At 45.6% G+C, this 18,511-nt stretch overlaps 2 protein-coding genes across 3 annotated transcripts in view; both read left to right on the top strand.

The window, feature by feature from the left end:
* LOC143102295 (uncharacterized) overlaps window positions 1-11,032 on the top strand; it is a 25,293-nt gene extending 14,261 nt beyond the window's left edge. The window contains exons 7-13 of the mRNA XM_076265789.1: window positions 1,422-1,658; window positions 2,187-2,507; window positions 5,640-5,787; window positions 5,872-6,065; window positions 6,670-6,945; window positions 8,157-8,297; window positions 11,022-11,032. Of these exons, the coding sequence (XP_076121904.1) occupies window positions 1,422-1,658; window positions 2,187-2,507; window positions 5,640-5,787; window positions 5,872-6,065; window positions 6,670-6,945; window positions 8,157-8,297; window positions 11,022-11,032 (1,328 nt within the window). The remainder of the gene's footprint in view (window positions 1-1,421; window positions 1,659-2,186; window positions 2,508-5,639; window positions 5,788-5,871; window positions 6,066-6,669; window positions 6,946-8,156; window positions 8,298-11,021) is intronic.
* Window positions 11,033-11,047: 15 nt separating this feature from the next.
* Window positions 11,048-18,365, top strand: LOC143101656 (uncharacterized). 2 transcript variants are annotated; one of them, XM_076264783.1, is made up of 7 exons: window positions 11,048-11,742; window positions 12,127-12,205; window positions 12,747-16,103; window positions 16,277-16,499; window positions 16,784-16,866; window positions 17,285-17,379; window positions 18,106-18,365. In XM_076264783.1, the coding sequence occupies exons 2-7, from the start codon at window positions 12,149-12,151 to the stop codon at window positions 18,167-18,169; spliced, it is 3,879 nt and encodes a 1,292-aa protein (XP_076120898.1). In that variant the 5' UTR covers window positions 11,048-11,742; window positions 12,127-12,148; the 3' UTR covers window positions 18,170-18,365. The 2 variants fall into 2 exon arrangements, with proteins under 2 accessions (XP_076120898.1, XP_076120897.1); XM_076264782.1 differs by lacking the exon at window positions 11,048-11,742 and having other exon boundaries at window positions 11,749-12,205.
* The last annotated feature ends 146 nt before the right edge of the window (window positions 18,366-18,511 follow it).

The raw sequence follows: 18,511 nt of genomic DNA on the forward strand, positions 1-18,511 counted from the left end.
AGGCACACAACACCGGTAACCCTCCGGCTACAAGTCCGAAGCGCTAACCAGTATAGTAGGCCACGGCTGCCCTACGGCTGTGGCCCCTCCCCTTTCTGTGGTCCTGTTTGCGTATCTGATCCTCATCTCTGTGTCCTCCATCTCACTCCAGCATCTACTCATCTGAAATGGAATAACAACCTCATAATGGCCAAAGGAGTCCTGGAGGGTCATTCAATAATGCATGAAATACATAAAAATAAATGAAACATAGAAAATATTCATGAATGCATACAATAAATAAAATATAGAAAATATTCAAGGACAATTTCATTTGCTACATTTTGATAAGCAAATCATTTGTTCACTGTTTGCCTCAAGCCGTAGATAGAGATACATCTGTACAGCTCTGATCCTGCTAGTCCTGAGCGCCCCCCTGATTGTAAGACCTTTATCACATAGAGACTCATAGAGTATCTCTGTAATGAGATCGCCCCCTAGTGTTTATATGCTGTAACACCTTTATCGCATAGAGCAGGGTTTCTCTGTAATGAGGGGTGACACCATGGTGGAAGTAATCTTCTGTGGAATCATTTTCTTCAGTTTGTTCATTTTTTCCCCAAGATGAAGCTGCATTGTTCCTTCAACTGCTTTTTGAACTATCATAAACATAAACACCTCTTTCCCCTCTATTTTCCCCTTCTCTCTCTCTCTCTCATTCTCCACCCTGTCCCAACACTTCTCCATTTCACGTGAGTTTGTTTTTAATCTAAAATGTTGCGTTGGTTTGTGTCCTGTGTCCCAGGACCTCATCACTCTGGCCGAGCCTCCCGCGTCTCTCTTGTGTCAGCACCTCCTTACAGTGAGTCAACGCTACTTCACTGGGTCTTGCTCTCTCTCTCTCTCTCTCTGTCTCACTCTCTTTCAGCCTCTCTCTCTTTCAGTTTGTCTCTCTATTCACTTCCCTTTTTCTATCCCTTTATTTCTCTCTCTCTCTATCCCTCTCTAACTTTTTCTAATGCTGCACAGTGTTTTGTTAAGTAGCCTCTTCCTCTCTCTCAACACATATCTCCCTCTCTTTTTATCACTTCCTCTATACCTCCCCTTCCGCACCAACCTGTTCTCCTTTCCCCTCTCATCCATTATCTGTCCATCTCATTCTCCCTCTCTCTCTGCAACACTTCTTCCCTCTATTTCTTTTTCATTCTGCCTCTCTCTCTCCCTCCATCTCATTCCCTCTCCCTCCATCTCTCACTCCTCATCCTCCTCCTTCTCTCTCCCTTCCTCCACCTCTCACTCTCCCCATCCTCCTCTCTCTCTTCCCTCTCTCCATCTCATTCTCATTCCCTCTCTCTCTCTCTCTCTCTCTTCCCTCTCTCCATCTCATTCTCATTCCCTCTCTCTCCCTCCCTCTCTAGGTGGACGTCTGTCTCGCGTCTCAGTGTCCTCCTTCTCTGAGAAGGGTCCTCTGTTGCCCCTAACTGCCCTGGGGTACTACAAGCTCTCCACCCAGCAGCCCGTCTACTCATCCTCTGGGGGCAACAAGAAGCTCCTCTCCTTCGTCACCTTCGTCCCCAACCTGTCTGTCCACAAGGGGGCAGTGTTCAAGTGCCAGGTCTCCTACAGGGGCAAAGACAAAGTGGTGGTGGAGAGGGTCTCCGACAAGTTCACAGTGCTCGGTACGTTTCAGTATTGACAAGTTTACAGTGTGCTCTATATGTTTCACTATTTTATTAATATTTAATAGTCCTGGTACGTTTCAGTATTGACAAGGTGCTCGGTACATTTCAGTATTTCATTTATATTTGAGTCCTTTATTCAGTTTACAGTGCTCGGTACATTTCAACCGTTTAGCACAAGATCCTGGGCCCTAGTCAACGTAATATTTAATGGTGAAACACACTCATCTCCTTCAGCGTATTGGAAAGAAGTGATAGCCTTATATGATCTTCTCATCTTTCTGTTCCTCTCAGCTGCTCCAGAAGTGTCCGAGATGAAGTTGTCTGACATCAGTGAGAATACAGGTACTACCCAGTAACAATAAAAGTTGTTGAAAAGTCTTCACACACACAAATGAATAAACAAACAAAGGAGTGAATGAAGAGAAAAAAATGGACGAATAAATAAATAAATAACCCCTTCTCACAGACAGCAACACAAAGAATTGACATGTTTTCAAATCACACCTTCAAAATGACATTACTGAGGGATTTTGCTATATTTATGTAATATAAATGTATTCCGGCTTCTTCTCTGGTTCCGCGCTGCAGACACCACCATGCTGACGGTGCAGGCCTCCCGGTTCCACCCTGACATCATCACGTTCCGCTGGTTCTGCGAGGGCGGGGAGCTGTGCCCGGTGGCGGTGGCCCCAGCGCTAGCGGCACCACGACCCGATGCAGAGGGCTACTTCTCGGCCATGAGCCAGTGCCGACTGCCCCGGGCCGAGCTGGAGAGGGGAGGGACCAGGGTGTGGGTCACCGTGCACCACACGGCCCTCAAACAGCCAATCACACGTGAGACCAGAGGTGAGGACAGGAAGTGTGTGTGTGTGTGTGTGTGTGTGTGTGTGTGTGTGTGTGTGTGGTGGGGGGTAAATAACAACAGGGTAACAAGAGAAGAGAGGAAAGGACAATGGAATCTGCCCAGAGAAGTAAGAATAAAACAACATAGCATAAGAGGGAATCAGATTGTCACACTCAAAAGTATGAAATAAGTGAAATATATATAGCCAATCAGACATCAGACAAGGACAAATATGATTAGTCACTTCTGGACAACTAAGTGGGAGATTGAATATTATCTGTTGAAACTATTTGTCTATGTATTTGTAAATGCCATGTCCTAAGACAGGCCGGCGGGCAGCCAGCAGAGTGACAGACCTTCTCATCCACCTCAGGGTAATCTTAAACTTTCCAATGATATTAACGCCAAGTTGCTGTGATAAGCCAGCAGAGTGACAGACCTGCTCATCCACCTCAGGGTAATCTTAAGCTTCCCAATGATATTAACGCCAAGTTGCTGTGATAAATGGTTCGCGAGAAAATTTAAATGTGACATTAATGCAAAAATATGAAGAAAAAAATAATGAAACCACATGCAAATATTATCACATCATACTTTCCCAGATATGGGTAGCCCAAACTGTCCTGAAAAAGGAAGACATAGCATGTATAGATGGCCATTACAATGGCCAAGATAACTATCTTGTCTTAGATTAACTAGCTGAACAATACCACTGACAACTTCTGCATAATTTCATGGAGTGCTGAAATGTACACTTTTTTTGACTATATCAGAAGTAAAACTCAGCAAATATGCTTTGTGGTTGGGAACTTATTGCAGTATCATCATAACTATGGCTTAGACTACAGTACAAATATTTTCATCCATAGATAAAAAATAACCTCTGAATTGTGTTTCAAACTGCACCAGATTGATGGATTTAACCGTTAAAATATACAAAATGTTCTTCTGGGGGAGCATGCCATCGGACCCCCCTAGGATGTCACAACATCAGAAGAATGCAAGTCCAGCCAAACCAAAAATGTTTATTTCTATTTATAAAACGGATAGTTCCAGTCCTTGATTATGACTGGTTCAATCGCGTTCAATGCCGTTGTATATTTTCCTGATAATCACCTGACGCTTAACATTAAAAAGACTGTTTCAATGTGCTTCTCTATAAGAGGTAAAGCCAAATGTACCATTAAAATAGGCCAAGAGGCTATAGAGGAAGTGGATGAATTTAAATTTTTAGGTATTATTTTAGACTCACAACTTAATTTCAAAAAACATGTTAAGAAACTCTGCAAGACTGTCCGGACAAACCTGAACTGCTTCAGAATGATAAGACATCACATCCCGGTCAAGGCAGCTCTATTGTTCTTTCATGCAATGATACTCTCTCACTTATCATACTGTATTACCGTATGGGGCCAAGCCTCCCAGACAACTGTCAAACCAGTCACATCATTATATAAACAGGCACTGAAAATAATGGACCAGAAACCAATAACATCACATCACTGTTTAATTCTACAAAAATATAAGTTATTCAGTTTTGATAATTTCATTAAGTTTTCTTTTCTTAAAATAATTTTTAAATGTGCAAATAATCTGGCGCCCTCTGTACTTTGTCCATTTGTCATTAAAACAAAGGCAAGGAGCGCGGCCACAAGAGGAGCAGTGGGTGGTAACTGCACAGTAGAGGGGCGCAAAACTTCTTTCGGCCAGTCATGTTTCTCAGTAATAGGAACCCGCTTTTGGAATGACTTACCGATAGAACTAAAAACACAAACAGAACTGACAACATTTAGCAGTAAGGTAAAACATTGGCTGAAAGTAAATCAGGGATGTGACCACTAAGACTCGCACGCTCGCACACATGCACACATGCATACACACACTCTATTGTCTATGTTTTACTGTACTGTCTGTGTAGGTGCCTGGCTGTTCGCATAGGTGAGAGTTTGCGGGCGGTTGGGTATCTGGGGGTTGTGTAGTAAGTGATGTGATGTTATGTGTCTGTGTTATTGTATGTTATGTGTGACTGGCTGTTCGCATAGGTGAGAGTTTGCGGGCGGCTAGGAATCTGAGGGTTGTTTTGTATGTGATTTGCTGTCTGTGTTATTGTATTTGTGTATGTTGTGACTGGCTGTCCGTATAAGTGAGTCTGTGGGCAGTTGGGTGTCTGGGGGTTGTGTTACGTGACTTACTGTTTGTGATGTTCCTATGTATGTTGTGGTTGTCCTGATGTGCATGATTAGGGTATGAACACTAACATTACCCTTCATGTTTTGTTGGTCTCTATGTGTATAGAGAGGTGTATGCACACATATATTAGACTTTTTAGAATACTTTTAGATTACAATATGTTTTTAGAAAGGTCTGACCAGGGACTGGGGTTGCAAATTAGCCAACTGGCTAGAAACCTTTTATGTAACACATCTACAGACATTGTTATGGCATTGATTGTGATAGCTATGTATGTAATAATGTGCGCTGCATTGTCCCTCACAAATAAACTAATAAAAAAAATAAATAAAAAAAATAAGACCGCATATCGTTCTAATGAGCTTAGAATGCATAACGGTTAAAACTCAAAGTTGCTAAGCCACAATTCCGATAAGAATCTACTAGCGCTTCGCTTGCTTTGTGCCTAACAACACCCCTCAGCTGTGCTATATATTCACGATATAGAACGGCCTCTCAGGGCTTATTGCTTAATTATTTTGTTTGGTAAAGATGGTGGTCCTCATTCTTATTCTTTACAATTCCAGTGGTCCTAGTAGATCCCTTTGGGACCCTAATGTTAATTTAACTCTGGGACCCTGATCCCAACCCTAAGAACCACTGATGATATGAAATGGTAGATTTTTTCTTGTTTCTTTGCTGTACAGTAATGATCCTGAATGAGCCAAACAAAACAGCTGTGTATGAACATTTTTGATTGGCCCCACCAAATCTCAATCCAAGGTTTTTTGCTCATAAATTGGCAGAGCTGGCAGCTCTGTCAGACTAGAGAGGGAGTAGGGGCAGTAGAACTCTCAGCCACCTCAGGGTAGAGAGAGAGTGGGGCAGTAGAACTCCTCAGCCACCTCAGGGTAGAGAGGGAGTCAGGGGCAGCAGAGGTGATTTTATGACTTCCTGTTTCCTAGGGTACATAAAGAAGCCCAGTGTGTCAGAAATTACCTCAGCCAATCACAACGGAGCGCTGACGTTCAGCTGTGAGGTCACCGGGTTCTACCCGCCCGACGTGTGTGTCACCTGGCTGCAGCTGAAGAAGACGAAGCAGACAAAGGAAGCGCAACGCAGGCACCATAAACACCCAGGCGACCACGACGACGACGATGATGATGATGATGATGATGATTATGAGGATGAAGACAGAGTGGAGGTCACGGAGGGGATGCAGGTCTGGGGTCCGCTGCTCACAGAGCCCAGAACGTACCGGGCCACGGCCGTGCTGCGAGAGCCAGGGTCAGAGGTCAAGGGGGCGGAGCCTGTGGATGCGGTCATGTGTCGGGTCGACCACTGCTCCCTACAGGCACCTGTGGAGAGACTGTGGAGGAGAGTGCATGCAGGTAAACAAAAACAAAAACAACAACAACACACACACACACACACACACACACACACACACACACACACACACACACACACACACACACACACACACACACACACACACACACACACACACACACACACACACACACACACACACACTGTGTTCACAGCCCCCAAAATGGTTCCTCACAAACTATCAACATGAACAAACCTCCACAAGCTGAAGAAATTGTCTTTAATTCAGTCCTTCAGAAATGGATTACTATTGCTGCACATACAAAAACCAAAAAGCAACAGCCTGTTTTCTTTCATTCTATGCTATTATAAATGTTCTCGCTCTCTCTTTTAATTTCTAGATAGATAGATAGATTCTCTCTATCTCTCTCCTACATCACACCTTTTCCATTTCATCTGTCTTTCTTTCTTATTCTCTCTGACTTCTGTTTTCACAAAGTCAAATTCATGACAAAAAAGGCATTTCTCTTACCAAAGCCATCATACAAAAGACTGCATAGAACAAGGCTTGTACATGTCTATATGTAGACTTCCATAGATTAAATCTCTCTCTCTCTCTCTCTCTCTCTCTCTCTCTCTCTCTCTCTCTTTCTCATCCGTCAGTCCCTCCTGTCATCCCTCCATCTCTGACGGTGCACTGGACAGGGGATGGCATTGGGGTTTTCTCCCTGCTGCTGAGAGGTGGCAGAGCGTGCACTACGCTCCTGTGGGCAGCAGGAGGCGCCACCATGTCCTCGCTGCACTCCCGAGAGAGCGAGGCCACCGGCGGCGACGGCAGCAGGGAGCTGACCAGCACCTGCGCTGTCCTCCGGTTGTCTGGGCAACCGAGTCAGGGCAGGGGGACAAGCGTCCACAGTCACACCAACGGACACGCACACAGTAAGCAACTCCCTTACTCTAACACTCAACACCAACGCACACACACACACACACACACACAGTAAACAACTCCCTTACTCTAACACTCAACACCAACGCACATACACACACACAGTAAGCAACTCCCTTACTCTAACACTCAACACCAACGAACACACACACACACACACACACAGTAAACAACTTCCTCTAACACTCAACACCAACGCACACACACACACACGCACACAGTAAGCAACTCCCTTACTCTCGCATCTCACACTCAACACCAACACACACACACACACAGTAAACAACTCCCTTACTCTAACACTCAACACCAACGAACACACACACACAGTAAGCAACTCCCTTCCTCTAACACTCAACACCAACACACACACACACACAGTAAACAACTCCCTTACTCTAACACTCAACACCAACGAACACACACACACACACAGTAAGCAACTCCCTTACTCTCGCATCTCACACTCAACACCAACGAACACACACACACAGTAAACAACTTCCTCTAACACTCAACACCAACGAACACACACACACACACACACACAGTAAACAACTTCCTCTAACACTCAACACCAACGGACACACACACACACACACACACACACAGTAAACAACTTCCTCTAACACTCAACACCAACGGACACACACACAGTAAACAGCTCCCTCACTTTCACACTCAACACCAAGTCGTCTGTTAGCCTACCATTTCCTGGAAGGCACTCTGGACAGGAAGCTCCTGTGCAGGAGTGTCATACTCATATTAAGTAGTGGGCCAGAGTTGTTGGAATGAGACCTCGTGGTGGGCCGTCATTGTCATGGTCATTATCATGTTTCTGCATGGGTATCAGAGTGCTGTTTGATTATATCACTTATGAGCAAACAAGTACACAATGTACTGCTGTCATATGCTCTTCTCTCTTGAAATGCCCAACTTCCATGTTAGTTTTTCTGCTTCTTCCTTCCTGAGGATGGTTTGTAGTGGTTTAATCAATTTACCATATCATAGAGATATTGCTTATAACACATTGTTGAAGACAACTGGACTTGAATATCTTTTCTACAAATTTTTCCTTATACCCAAAACATCTGGGGGGCCGTATGAAACCTGCTGGCGGTCCTGATCTGTCCCCTGGGCCTTATGTTTGACACCCCTGCCCTATAGTAAAAAATCAACTTAACTTGGTCTCTCTCCACAGAGCCAAAGCCAATGTCGGCCATGTTGGAGTGTGAAGCAGAGGTGGCCTTCATCGATGAGGAGGAAGACGATGGTGTGAGGAGGCCTCAGAGAGCACTGGCGGAGACGAAGAGCGACAGGGAGAGCACGGAAGAGAGAAGAAGTGAAGAGAGAGAGGGGGAGACGGAGGAGAGAAGAGAGGGGGAGACGCCGCTGGATCCTGCCTCCATCAACACTGTGAGACTGGGGGAGGGAGAAGCACTCCGAGTCAGTGTGGAGATCACACACCCTGCTCTTAACGCACCAGTTTACCGCACATGGACAGGTAACACACACACACACACACACACACACACACACACACAGACCCTGCTCTTAACGCACCAGTTTACCGCACATGGACAGGTAACACACACACACACACACACACACACACACACACACCCTGCTCTTAACGCACCAGTTTACCGCACATGGACAGGTAACACACACACACACACACACACACACACACACACACACACACCCTGCTCTTAACGCACCAGTTTACCGCACATGGACAGGTAACACACACACACACACACCCTGCTCTTAACGCACCAGTTTACCGCACATGGACAGGTAACACACACACACACACACACACACACACACACACCCTGCTCTCAACGCACCAGTTTACCGCACATGGACAGGTAACACACACACACACACACACACACACACACCCTGCTCTCAACGCACCAGTTTACCGCACATGGACAGGTAACACACACACACACACACACACACCCTGCTCTTAACGCACCAGTTTACCGCACATGGACAGGTAACACACACACACACACACACACCCTGCTCTCAACGCACCAGTTTACCGCATATGGACAGGTAACACACACACACACACACACACACACACACCCTGCTCTTAACGCACCAGTTTAAAGCACATGGACAGGTAACACACACACACACACACCCTGCTCTTAACGCACCAGTTTACCGCACATGGACAGGTAACACACACACACACACACACACACACACACACACACACACCCTGCTCTCAACGCACCAGTTTACCGCACATGGACAGGTAACACACACACACACACACACACACACACACACACACACCCTGCTCTCAACGCACCAGTTTACCACACATGGACAGGTAACACACACACACACACACACACACACACACACACACCCTGCTCTCAACGCACCAGTTTACCGCACATGGACAGGTAACACACACACACACACCCTGCTCTCAACGCACCAGTTTACCGCACACACACACACACACGCAACCATGCACGCTCACACACACACACACACGCAACCATGCACGCACGAGCGAGTACACACACACACACCACCGTATACACACGAGCGAGCGCACACATACACACACACACACTTGATTTCTTTATTTGAATCCGCCAATCAAATTTCTTACAGAAATGATTCAAATATTCTCAGAGATAACACAGCTTTGACATTCAAGGGTACATAAATCATCGCTTACGCCACACAGCAAGGCTGCCTATCACACACACACACACACACACACACACAAAAGGGTACATAAATCATCGATTACGCCACACAGCAAGGCTGCCTATCACACACACACACACACACACACACACACACAAAAGGGTACATAAAGCATCGCTTACGCCACACAGCAAAGCTGCCTATCACAGCTGAGATGGAGCAGAATTTTGCCAGCTGTTTAGACTTTCCTTTTGGTAGCCCTGCCAGTCTTAGTCTACTGACAGCCAGTTTGTAGGCATGTCCCAGGCAGCCAAATATCAATGCCACAAACTTACATGCATAGCCTAGGTCACTGATCTTTGCAGGGAGGGGTTGGTATTTAGTCATTTTTTCCATATGCAGACCATAAACACAACCTATTTCCAGGACTAGCACCTCCTTTCTATCTGTATCTACGAACACAACATCTGGAGTGTTAGGGATGTTACAAAACACATCATCAGAGCTGTTGAACCAGTCTGGTATTACACGTGAGTGTTTATACATAGGCATATTTTTTGGAAATATGTCTTGAACAGAACTGGCAATGAGATCAACAATGCGGTCATGGCGTGCTGTGTATAGCCCTTTGTACATATTACAACCATTTACAATATGAGCAACTGATCAACGTGATCAGAGTTAGAATGCATTATACAGTGTGGATAGTGATTTTCAGGGTACCATATAATGCTGGTTGTATCTGGTTGGTAGCACCTGTAGTCTAGTGGCCTTAACAGTGAAGCAAAGAATGTCCTCCCCTATTGCAGCATTTCTGTATGAGAGGTAGAGTGGTCAGCAAAGCACACACACAGGAGCGAGTTACACACACACATGCACACACACACACACACATACACACACACACACACACACACACACAACCATGCACGCACAATCATGCACACACTTATGCACACACACACACACACACACACACCACCTTCTTCACACTAGTGTACAAGACAAGGACCTGGGCACACATGTACCCACCCATGCATTCACCAACACCACACACACACACACTGATTGATTAGTTAGCATATCACACAGGGTGTTCTGTTGTGATTCCTTGTGACAGATCCTAAGGGGACAGTACACAAAGGACTAGCTCATTCAGCTACGCCACCCAGTCATGTCAATTCCCAGAAAAATAGCAGACAGCATTAACCAAGAAAGAATTGGCACTCCTCAAAGCATGGCACTTTTTCAACTTACCTTGTGCAACAACAACAAAATCAAATCAGTACTTTACTAAATAGCAGCTTATCAAAGCTGCTTTAGAAGCAGACTGTGTTTCCCTGCCTCTCATTCTGGTTATATTGTTCCCTCTACATAGCTCAAGAATGATGCCCAACTAGGACTGTTCTGGTGCAGAAGACTTACCTTCAGCTTGATCGCCCAAACATCCCACTCCAGGACACGTGCCTTATGTAGAGGCTCTTTAACTCAATCAAAACCATTTCATGTCATATTTATTTTGTATTACAGTCTATCTATTTAAAAGGACTCAATCTCCCTCTCTAACTTTTGTGACTAATGCAACTTTGTACTGTTTATTAGTAAAGATTATTTTGTAAAAAAATATGATTGTGTGTATGCTTGAGTCTGTGCGAATTAAAGTTGATTTAACAATTTGATAAATACCCACCCTACTGTATAAATAAACAATAAGCCATTGTATGGCTTCCGCTGCGGCTGAAAGCTTGCCTTCGATTCTTGTGTGCGTGTGAACTTGTTTTTTCCTCGGCTGACGCGTAGACCAAATTAGCTTGTCTTTTCACTCCAACTGCACTCAATGCACAAACAATCAACTCTATTCAGACCTCGATTTAGCATATCGGATAGAGTTTGCATGACATGTAGCGTTACCTATCTTACTGTATATAAAATATCAGATTGCGTCAGGATAGCGACTCTTTTCCTCTTGTCGTCTTTACTCAACATCAAGAAGTTGGCTACCCAAACGAAGAGTCAAGTAACACAACTATGAGAAGTTGATGCAAAGGGATATCATTGGACAATTTTGAGAAGTGAAAACCGAGAAGACGCCAGCACAGGTAACTGTTTTCAAAAGCGACTGTAACCCATTGCAAGTTGCCCAGGTTACTCAACTCGTATTAGACCTGAACATGACAATCGTCACGCTGCTTTTTTGTTGGCTGGGGTTTACACATTGCCTCGGTGAACCACATAGGCCTATGTCTGTTCCTCTTTAAAAACCGGACATATCAACATCAGGAACTAGACTACAAAGTATCAGCTGCAGTTTTTCACTACACATAATGATGTTATGACTACACTCTTGATTGTAAGTGCGCACGGATCAGACTGATTAAACGGGTGAACTAGGGCTCCCTGGGTTGCAGTCATACAGCCTAATTTCTAGTAGCCTAGCCTAGCGCGGGCATGTAACATATTCGAACATTTTTTAAACTTCTAAGAGAACCAAGATTCAAGTCAGCTATGGACCCTGATGAAAGTGTCCTTTCCCGTTTTGGACGGACGTTCTGGGCCGCCTTGGTGAGTGTTTTTATTCCTAATGAACACAGAGGAGATATTCTGTCACTTAACGAGATATTCTGTCATGTGTATCTGTCATTCTGTCATTCTGCTACTATGATATATTATTCTGGTATACTATCATCTGTATACTATACTGACACAAAAATGTGTAGTAGGCTATACAAAGGCCTTGCAGGCCTGTAAATTGTTTTGTTGTAGGTCGGACAGTAATCCAAGCACAATGTGATGTTACAGTAGACAACGCATTCACAAGCCACTAAGCATATGAAGTTGTTTTGCTGTAAGGCAGTGGTGTTATCAGTCATGTATTGTATCATTAGTCATACCACTAAACCGTTTCTTCCGCCCAATATACATAAAGGTGCCTCTAATGGCATTGTGTGTCTTTGTTTAATGTTCAATTAAGCTGGTGAATGACAGTGTTTTTATGAACTTCATTAAAATGACTTCTCTGTCTCATTATGTCTTTCCACCCCCTCTTCCTTCACACACACACACACACACACTCATTACACACTCATTCATTACTCACCCTCAGGCCTACATCACAGTCTCGGTGGTCAGATTTCTGAGAACAGAACCTGACCCAGCGGGCCAGGACAGCGAACCCAGACATGAGGAAGATGATGTTTCTAGTGAGACGGCCGACCGGAAGTGCAGGGAGGAGCCCCCACACAGGGGCTTGACCAAGACGGACATGGCTGTGCACTGCCGCCTACCCACAGTTCCGTGGGAGAAGTGTGAAGTCGTCACAGATCATCGCCATGACAGGGAAACAAATGTTTACAGTGTTCAGTATTCAGAGACTGGCCCGGAGGGTGATGAACCAGAGCGAAAGAGTTTTGATGTGAAAGATCATTTGAAGCCAGACCTTACTGCTGAGGGTGAGGAGGAGGAGGAGGAGACGCAAGTCCAGGATTCCAGTGTCCGTGAGGACCGTTGCAGAGAGACCATGGACATCCCCATAAGCCACACAGAGCATGTTAGGGACCGTGGTGACGAGACCATGGACATCACCATAAGCCACACAGAGCATGTTAGGGACCGTGGTGACGAGACCATGGACATCACCATAAGCCACACAGAGCATGTTAGGGACCGTGGTGACAAAGCTGGCACACTGGCTCCAGAGGAGCATGACGCTTTGAGAACCAAACTTAACGGTTTAGAGATGAGTGACGACTCCGCTGCAGGGAATTCTGGGATTGCGGTAAGAAGTGAGCTCTGTGGCTCAGGTGAAGTTGAAGTTGACGGTGAGGTCAGAGGTCAGAAAGACTCACAGGAAGAGGAAGTGATGGATCAGGAAGTGGATCGTGGAGATGACCCAGAAGCAGAAGCTCCACAGTCCAGTGCCATCCACGCAGAACAAGGCGAGACAGTGGCCAGCGTCCTCCTCACTGAGCAAACAGCCCCCGAGTCACATGCCAGCCTTGCCAGCCAGGAGGAGACAGCGCCCGATGCTGCCCATCAAGACCATGACGCACCACTGTCCCTCACCACGCACACAGACCAAGAAGAGGAAATCCACGCACTCACTCACAGACTGGTGGAGGCGGTAGTGGCGTCATCAGTTGAATGTGTAAATAATGAATTAAAAACGCAGGATCGCCTGGAGGAAGTGCATGATGAGAGTCATGCACAGGTATCAGTGGCCAGCCTCACCTGTCCAGACCAGGTGGACAGCGCACGCGACCTGAGGGAACAACAAGAGCCGACTTCAAATCAACCTGTTGAACCACTGACTATATGGTATGACGGAGAGGCAGGGGAAGATACTGAAGCTGTACATTCATCTGGAAATGAAGAGCGCGAACGTGGGCCACAGGGAGAAGGAGAGAGATCAAGAGGCGAAAGGATTGATGAGCCTGCTGATGATCAACTTTCATGGGAGAACACAGAGGAGTCAGGGGAGAAAATGGATAATGACAATGACAAACAACGTGAAGAAGGCGACGAAGGGAGAGAGGGCCAAAAAGCTGAGGACTTGGTGGAGGTGCTAGAACAGGAACAGGAAGTAGAATTGCAGTTACAAGGCCAAGTCACAGAGTGTCGTGACAGTGATGAGCATCTGTGTGGAAAAGAGAAAGACTTTGTGAAGGAAGAGATGATGGTGCTGGAATCAGTTTGTGAAGAAGATGCCACAGCAGAAGTCTTTGATAACAAAGAGCTGTGTGAAGGAGTGGAGCACATCAGCTCTGAGGAAGACTATGGAGACAGAGAGATGAAGGAGCACAGCAGGAATGACAACGCAGCTGCAATGCTACAGGATTTACCAACAGCAGCTGGACCGGTCACTGTGACGGACACAACACACACCATTTCAGAGGTGATCAAAGAGGACCTACTGCTAGTTAGACAAAGTGCACAGGAAATGAACGCAAACCCACAGGAAATGATGGATGTTGACAGTGAGGTCACAGATATTACCCTGGACGCTGGTGCAGAGGAACTGAGAGGACAAAAAGCAGAACCACTGAAGGAGGAGAGGGTGGGAGGAGAAGAAGAGGAAAAAGAAGAGGAAGAAGAAGAAGAAGAAGAGGAAGAAGAAGGAGGAGGGGAAGAAGAGGAAAGAGATGAGTTTGAAGGTTTGAGACCCACAGAGGAATCAGAGGATGAAGGAGTCTCCATTGACCCCGAGGACAGTGATGTCCAGGAGGCACATGAAGGATGGCACTCTGAGGAAGGTGAAACTGATTTCACTGATGACTTCACATCGCCTGTCACAGAGGCCAGTGATGCCTTATTGTATGAGGCAGAGTTGGAGCTCGTTGAGACCGGGACAGATGCTTCACTCCTGAGGGAAGACGCAGACCCGACTTCCACAGAGGCAGACCTAACCAGCGGACCCAAACACACAGGGTTGGACACACCCTGGGAATCACAACTGGCACTGCAGGAATCTGAAATAGCTGCAGGATCAGGTTACACAGAGAATGGCCACGCATCAGACATTCTTAGAAATACTCATGATGACAATGTTATGGCTGACACTGAGTTTGTGCCATGTGGTGCGCCTGAAGAGATGAATCTTATGGACATGTCTGAATCAAATCCAGTGTCTGAATCAATACATAGACAGCAAGAGGAAGCAGAACTTAAAATAAAAATAAAGATGCAATTATCTAAGGAATCAAAATCATTGGATGAGGGGAGTGAATTAGAGCTCAATGGGTCGACCACAGCAACACTCACAGACTTGCCAGTTGAAGAGGAATTGATGGAGTCAGATGTTATATTTACGGCAGAGGCTGAGACGGAAGAAAACCCAGAGCTATCTGAGGGCCCCATGGACCCAAAAGCACCACCAGAGAGCATCATCCCAGAGTCTGAGAGAGAATTTGGAGAAGAATCAGTTCACACTGGCAGAACTCAAGTGCAGGAGTTGTGTAGAACAGGATTCATGAGTAGCGATGAGGACAACGAACACAGAGAGACTCAGGAAGAATTAAGAGCTGCAGAAAGTGACCTGGTAGAAAACAAAAGCGAACTGCTAGAAGACAAGGCAGGAAATGAATCTGCACCAGTGGCGGAGTGCCAAACAGATATGAATGAAGAAGCTGAGTTGGAAGACACCGTGCCAGGAGAACGGGATGGAATCACAGCGGCAGGACCAGATGACATGGAGGAAGCCTTGCAAAAGGCTTTACCAGAAGACATGGCAGGACTAAATGAAGAACCAGATGTTGAAGACATGGCAGGACTAAATGAAGAACCAGATGTTGAAGACATGGCAGGACTAAATGAAGAACCAGATGTTGAAGACATGGCAACCATAGAAGTGAGGGATGGAGAGGCAACACACCTGGATGACAGGTTGCTGAAGAGAAAGCTGGAGCGTGCTGGAGCAGAGGAAGAGGCGCTGGAAGATGAGCCAGACGTCACAGCAAGGCCACAGGTAAATAGCCTGCTTTTCACACTCTCTTCAGTTCAATTCTGAAGTAGTAATAGTTGTTGTATTTAAACTAGAGCTTTGTAAATTGCATTGATTTCAAATGGAAATATGTTTATTTACGTCATCAGTAGACACAGTGTTGTTTCCACCCTTAATCTCCTCTTTCCTGGGTCCAGCGGTCCTCTTTGGACTTCTCTGTCCAGAAGTCTCGCATCGCAGTGAAGAACCCTCTGGTCCGCCCTCCCAAAGACCCACGCACCCTCCTGAATCTGGCCTCTCTGCAGCCCACCCCCAGGGCCCGTCCTCGGCAGGACGCCCTCCCTGGTGACCCCAGCAGAAAGCCTCCCGCACGCGGGGTGCCCCCGGGAGGGGCTGGGGTCATGGGTGTCAAGCTGCCTGGTGAGTGAAAGCAAAATTAAAGAACAAACACATTTGCACATGTTTACAAGACGCATACATACAAACACACAAATACACACATACACACACACACACACACACACACACACACACACACACACACACACACACACACAAACACACACAAACACACACTCAATAGAAAAACGGGTGTTCTTTTGGCTTGTTCCTCGTGTTTATAAAGAGATTCCATGTAGGCCCCAGTGGTTGTTAGTAGATGGCCAGATGATTGACATGGCATGTTTCCAACGCTGCCCCTCCAGGGTTAGGAGCTGGGTTTCCTGTGTTGAGAAAAACCAACAGAGAGCCGAAAGAGGAAGAGAAGGCCCAAAGCTCACTATCACAGGTACTAATTTCAGCCATCATATTTACCATACTCATGTGTGATGCTTTGACACAGTGCAAGCTGTCTTGAGCTGTCTGCAGTTGTAGCACACTAAATGGGGCACAAAGAGCAAAGTCAGTTATGAGCGAAGAGCCAGGTGCATGTGACTGAAGCTGTCTTGTGGCTGATTGGAGCATTGACATAACCCACCAGCATTTGCGCTCAGGATCTGGGTAATGCTATTAATAGCAAATAGATTTAGCCTAGTTATTAAATTAACATTGACTTTAGACGTTACACTTTGCACTTTGTCCCTCATTTAAACTAGGAGCCACATTATGGTTTGTTTTCAACGTTTTAAAGCTCAGTGTCTGTTAATGTGACTGCTCCTCTCTCTCTCTCTCTCTCTCTCTCTCTCTCTCTCTCTCTCTCTCGGCAGAAATCTGACTCGGAACAGAAACAGACAGAGGATGCGGCAGAGGAGGGGCAGACCAAAAGCAAACCCAAGTGGAGGCCACCAAAGCATGCCATAGGGTACGCCAACACAGGACTTTTCTGTCAGTTTCATCCTATCATATGCAGCGTGCATCTCTTTTAGTGCCTGCAGCTGAATGTTTGAGTGTACTGTGCCTGTCACAATGCAGGTTGCATACAGATTGTTATCTGCTATTTGGTTATTATGGCTGATTTTATGGGCTTGACTGCACACATTGGTACACACAAAGATGAACTGAAACTGACAAATCATGCCGTATATACCGGTACTTGCCTTTGCAAAAGATACTTGACTTCAGCAAAATTATGTGGACAAAGGTATTTGGATGCTTGCCACAGGGACTTCAATGGCACTCCCATTGGGCTTTGCCATATCAATACATATTGAGTTAGAATGGGATATCATTGAAGTTCCTGTGGGTGTAATGGGGTGGTGGTAGCGTAGTGTTTAAGGAGCTGGGCTAGCATGCAGTAGCCTGAAAAGTTGTGGGTGCAAGTTCCGGCTTCTACCATTGTGCCCTTGTGCAAAGCATCCAAAGCCCAGGTTGTTCAGGGTGCAATGCCTTTGTAATATAATGTAAGTCGCTTTGGATAAAAGTGTCTGCTAAATGAATGAAGGTAGGCCTGAATGTAATGGAATGGCAGGCATCCCAATACGTTTGTCCTTTTATAGTGTATGTGTGATAGACTGTATACAGTCTATGGTACGTGTGATGTGCCCTGTGAAGTCCTGCCAGCCTGTTTACAGTCTATTCTTGTTTGCAGGATGGGGACGCCTTTCATGATGGCTGAATTGAAGGGAAAACTGAGGAAGTCCCCCGAAAAATAAGAGAATGACCTGTGGCCAGAACTGATGAACTTTAACTGCATGTCAGTTTGTTGTTGAGTGCTGGCAAGCTATTTCTTAATCAGTTACTTTGTGATGGGTCATGCCTTCTTTTCATGACTTGAATAAATCATATATGCCAATGTAACTTTACTTTACTAGTGTTAAATAAATAAATAAATAAATGAAAAAATTGGAATCCAAATGTTTACATTTGTTGTGGTCGGAATATGTATAGACAGATATTTACAATATGTTGTACAGCTATGTGCAGTGTGGTAACAGTACCATTGTAGTGCAGAAACAGTAACATTATAAGAGCATAAGAATAAGTGTATGTGCAAG

Source organism: Alosa pseudoharengus, unplaced genomic scaffold, assembly GCF_046254945.1.
Source record: "Alosa pseudoharengus isolate Yale_2024_CS ecotype anadromous, Long Island Sound unplaced genomic scaffold, YU_APseudo_1.1 YU_APseudo_1.1_scf_4, whole genome shotgun sequence".
Classification (NCBI taxonomy): domain Eukaryota; kingdom Metazoa; phylum Chordata; class Actinopteri; order Clupeiformes; family Clupeidae; genus Alosa; species Alosa pseudoharengus.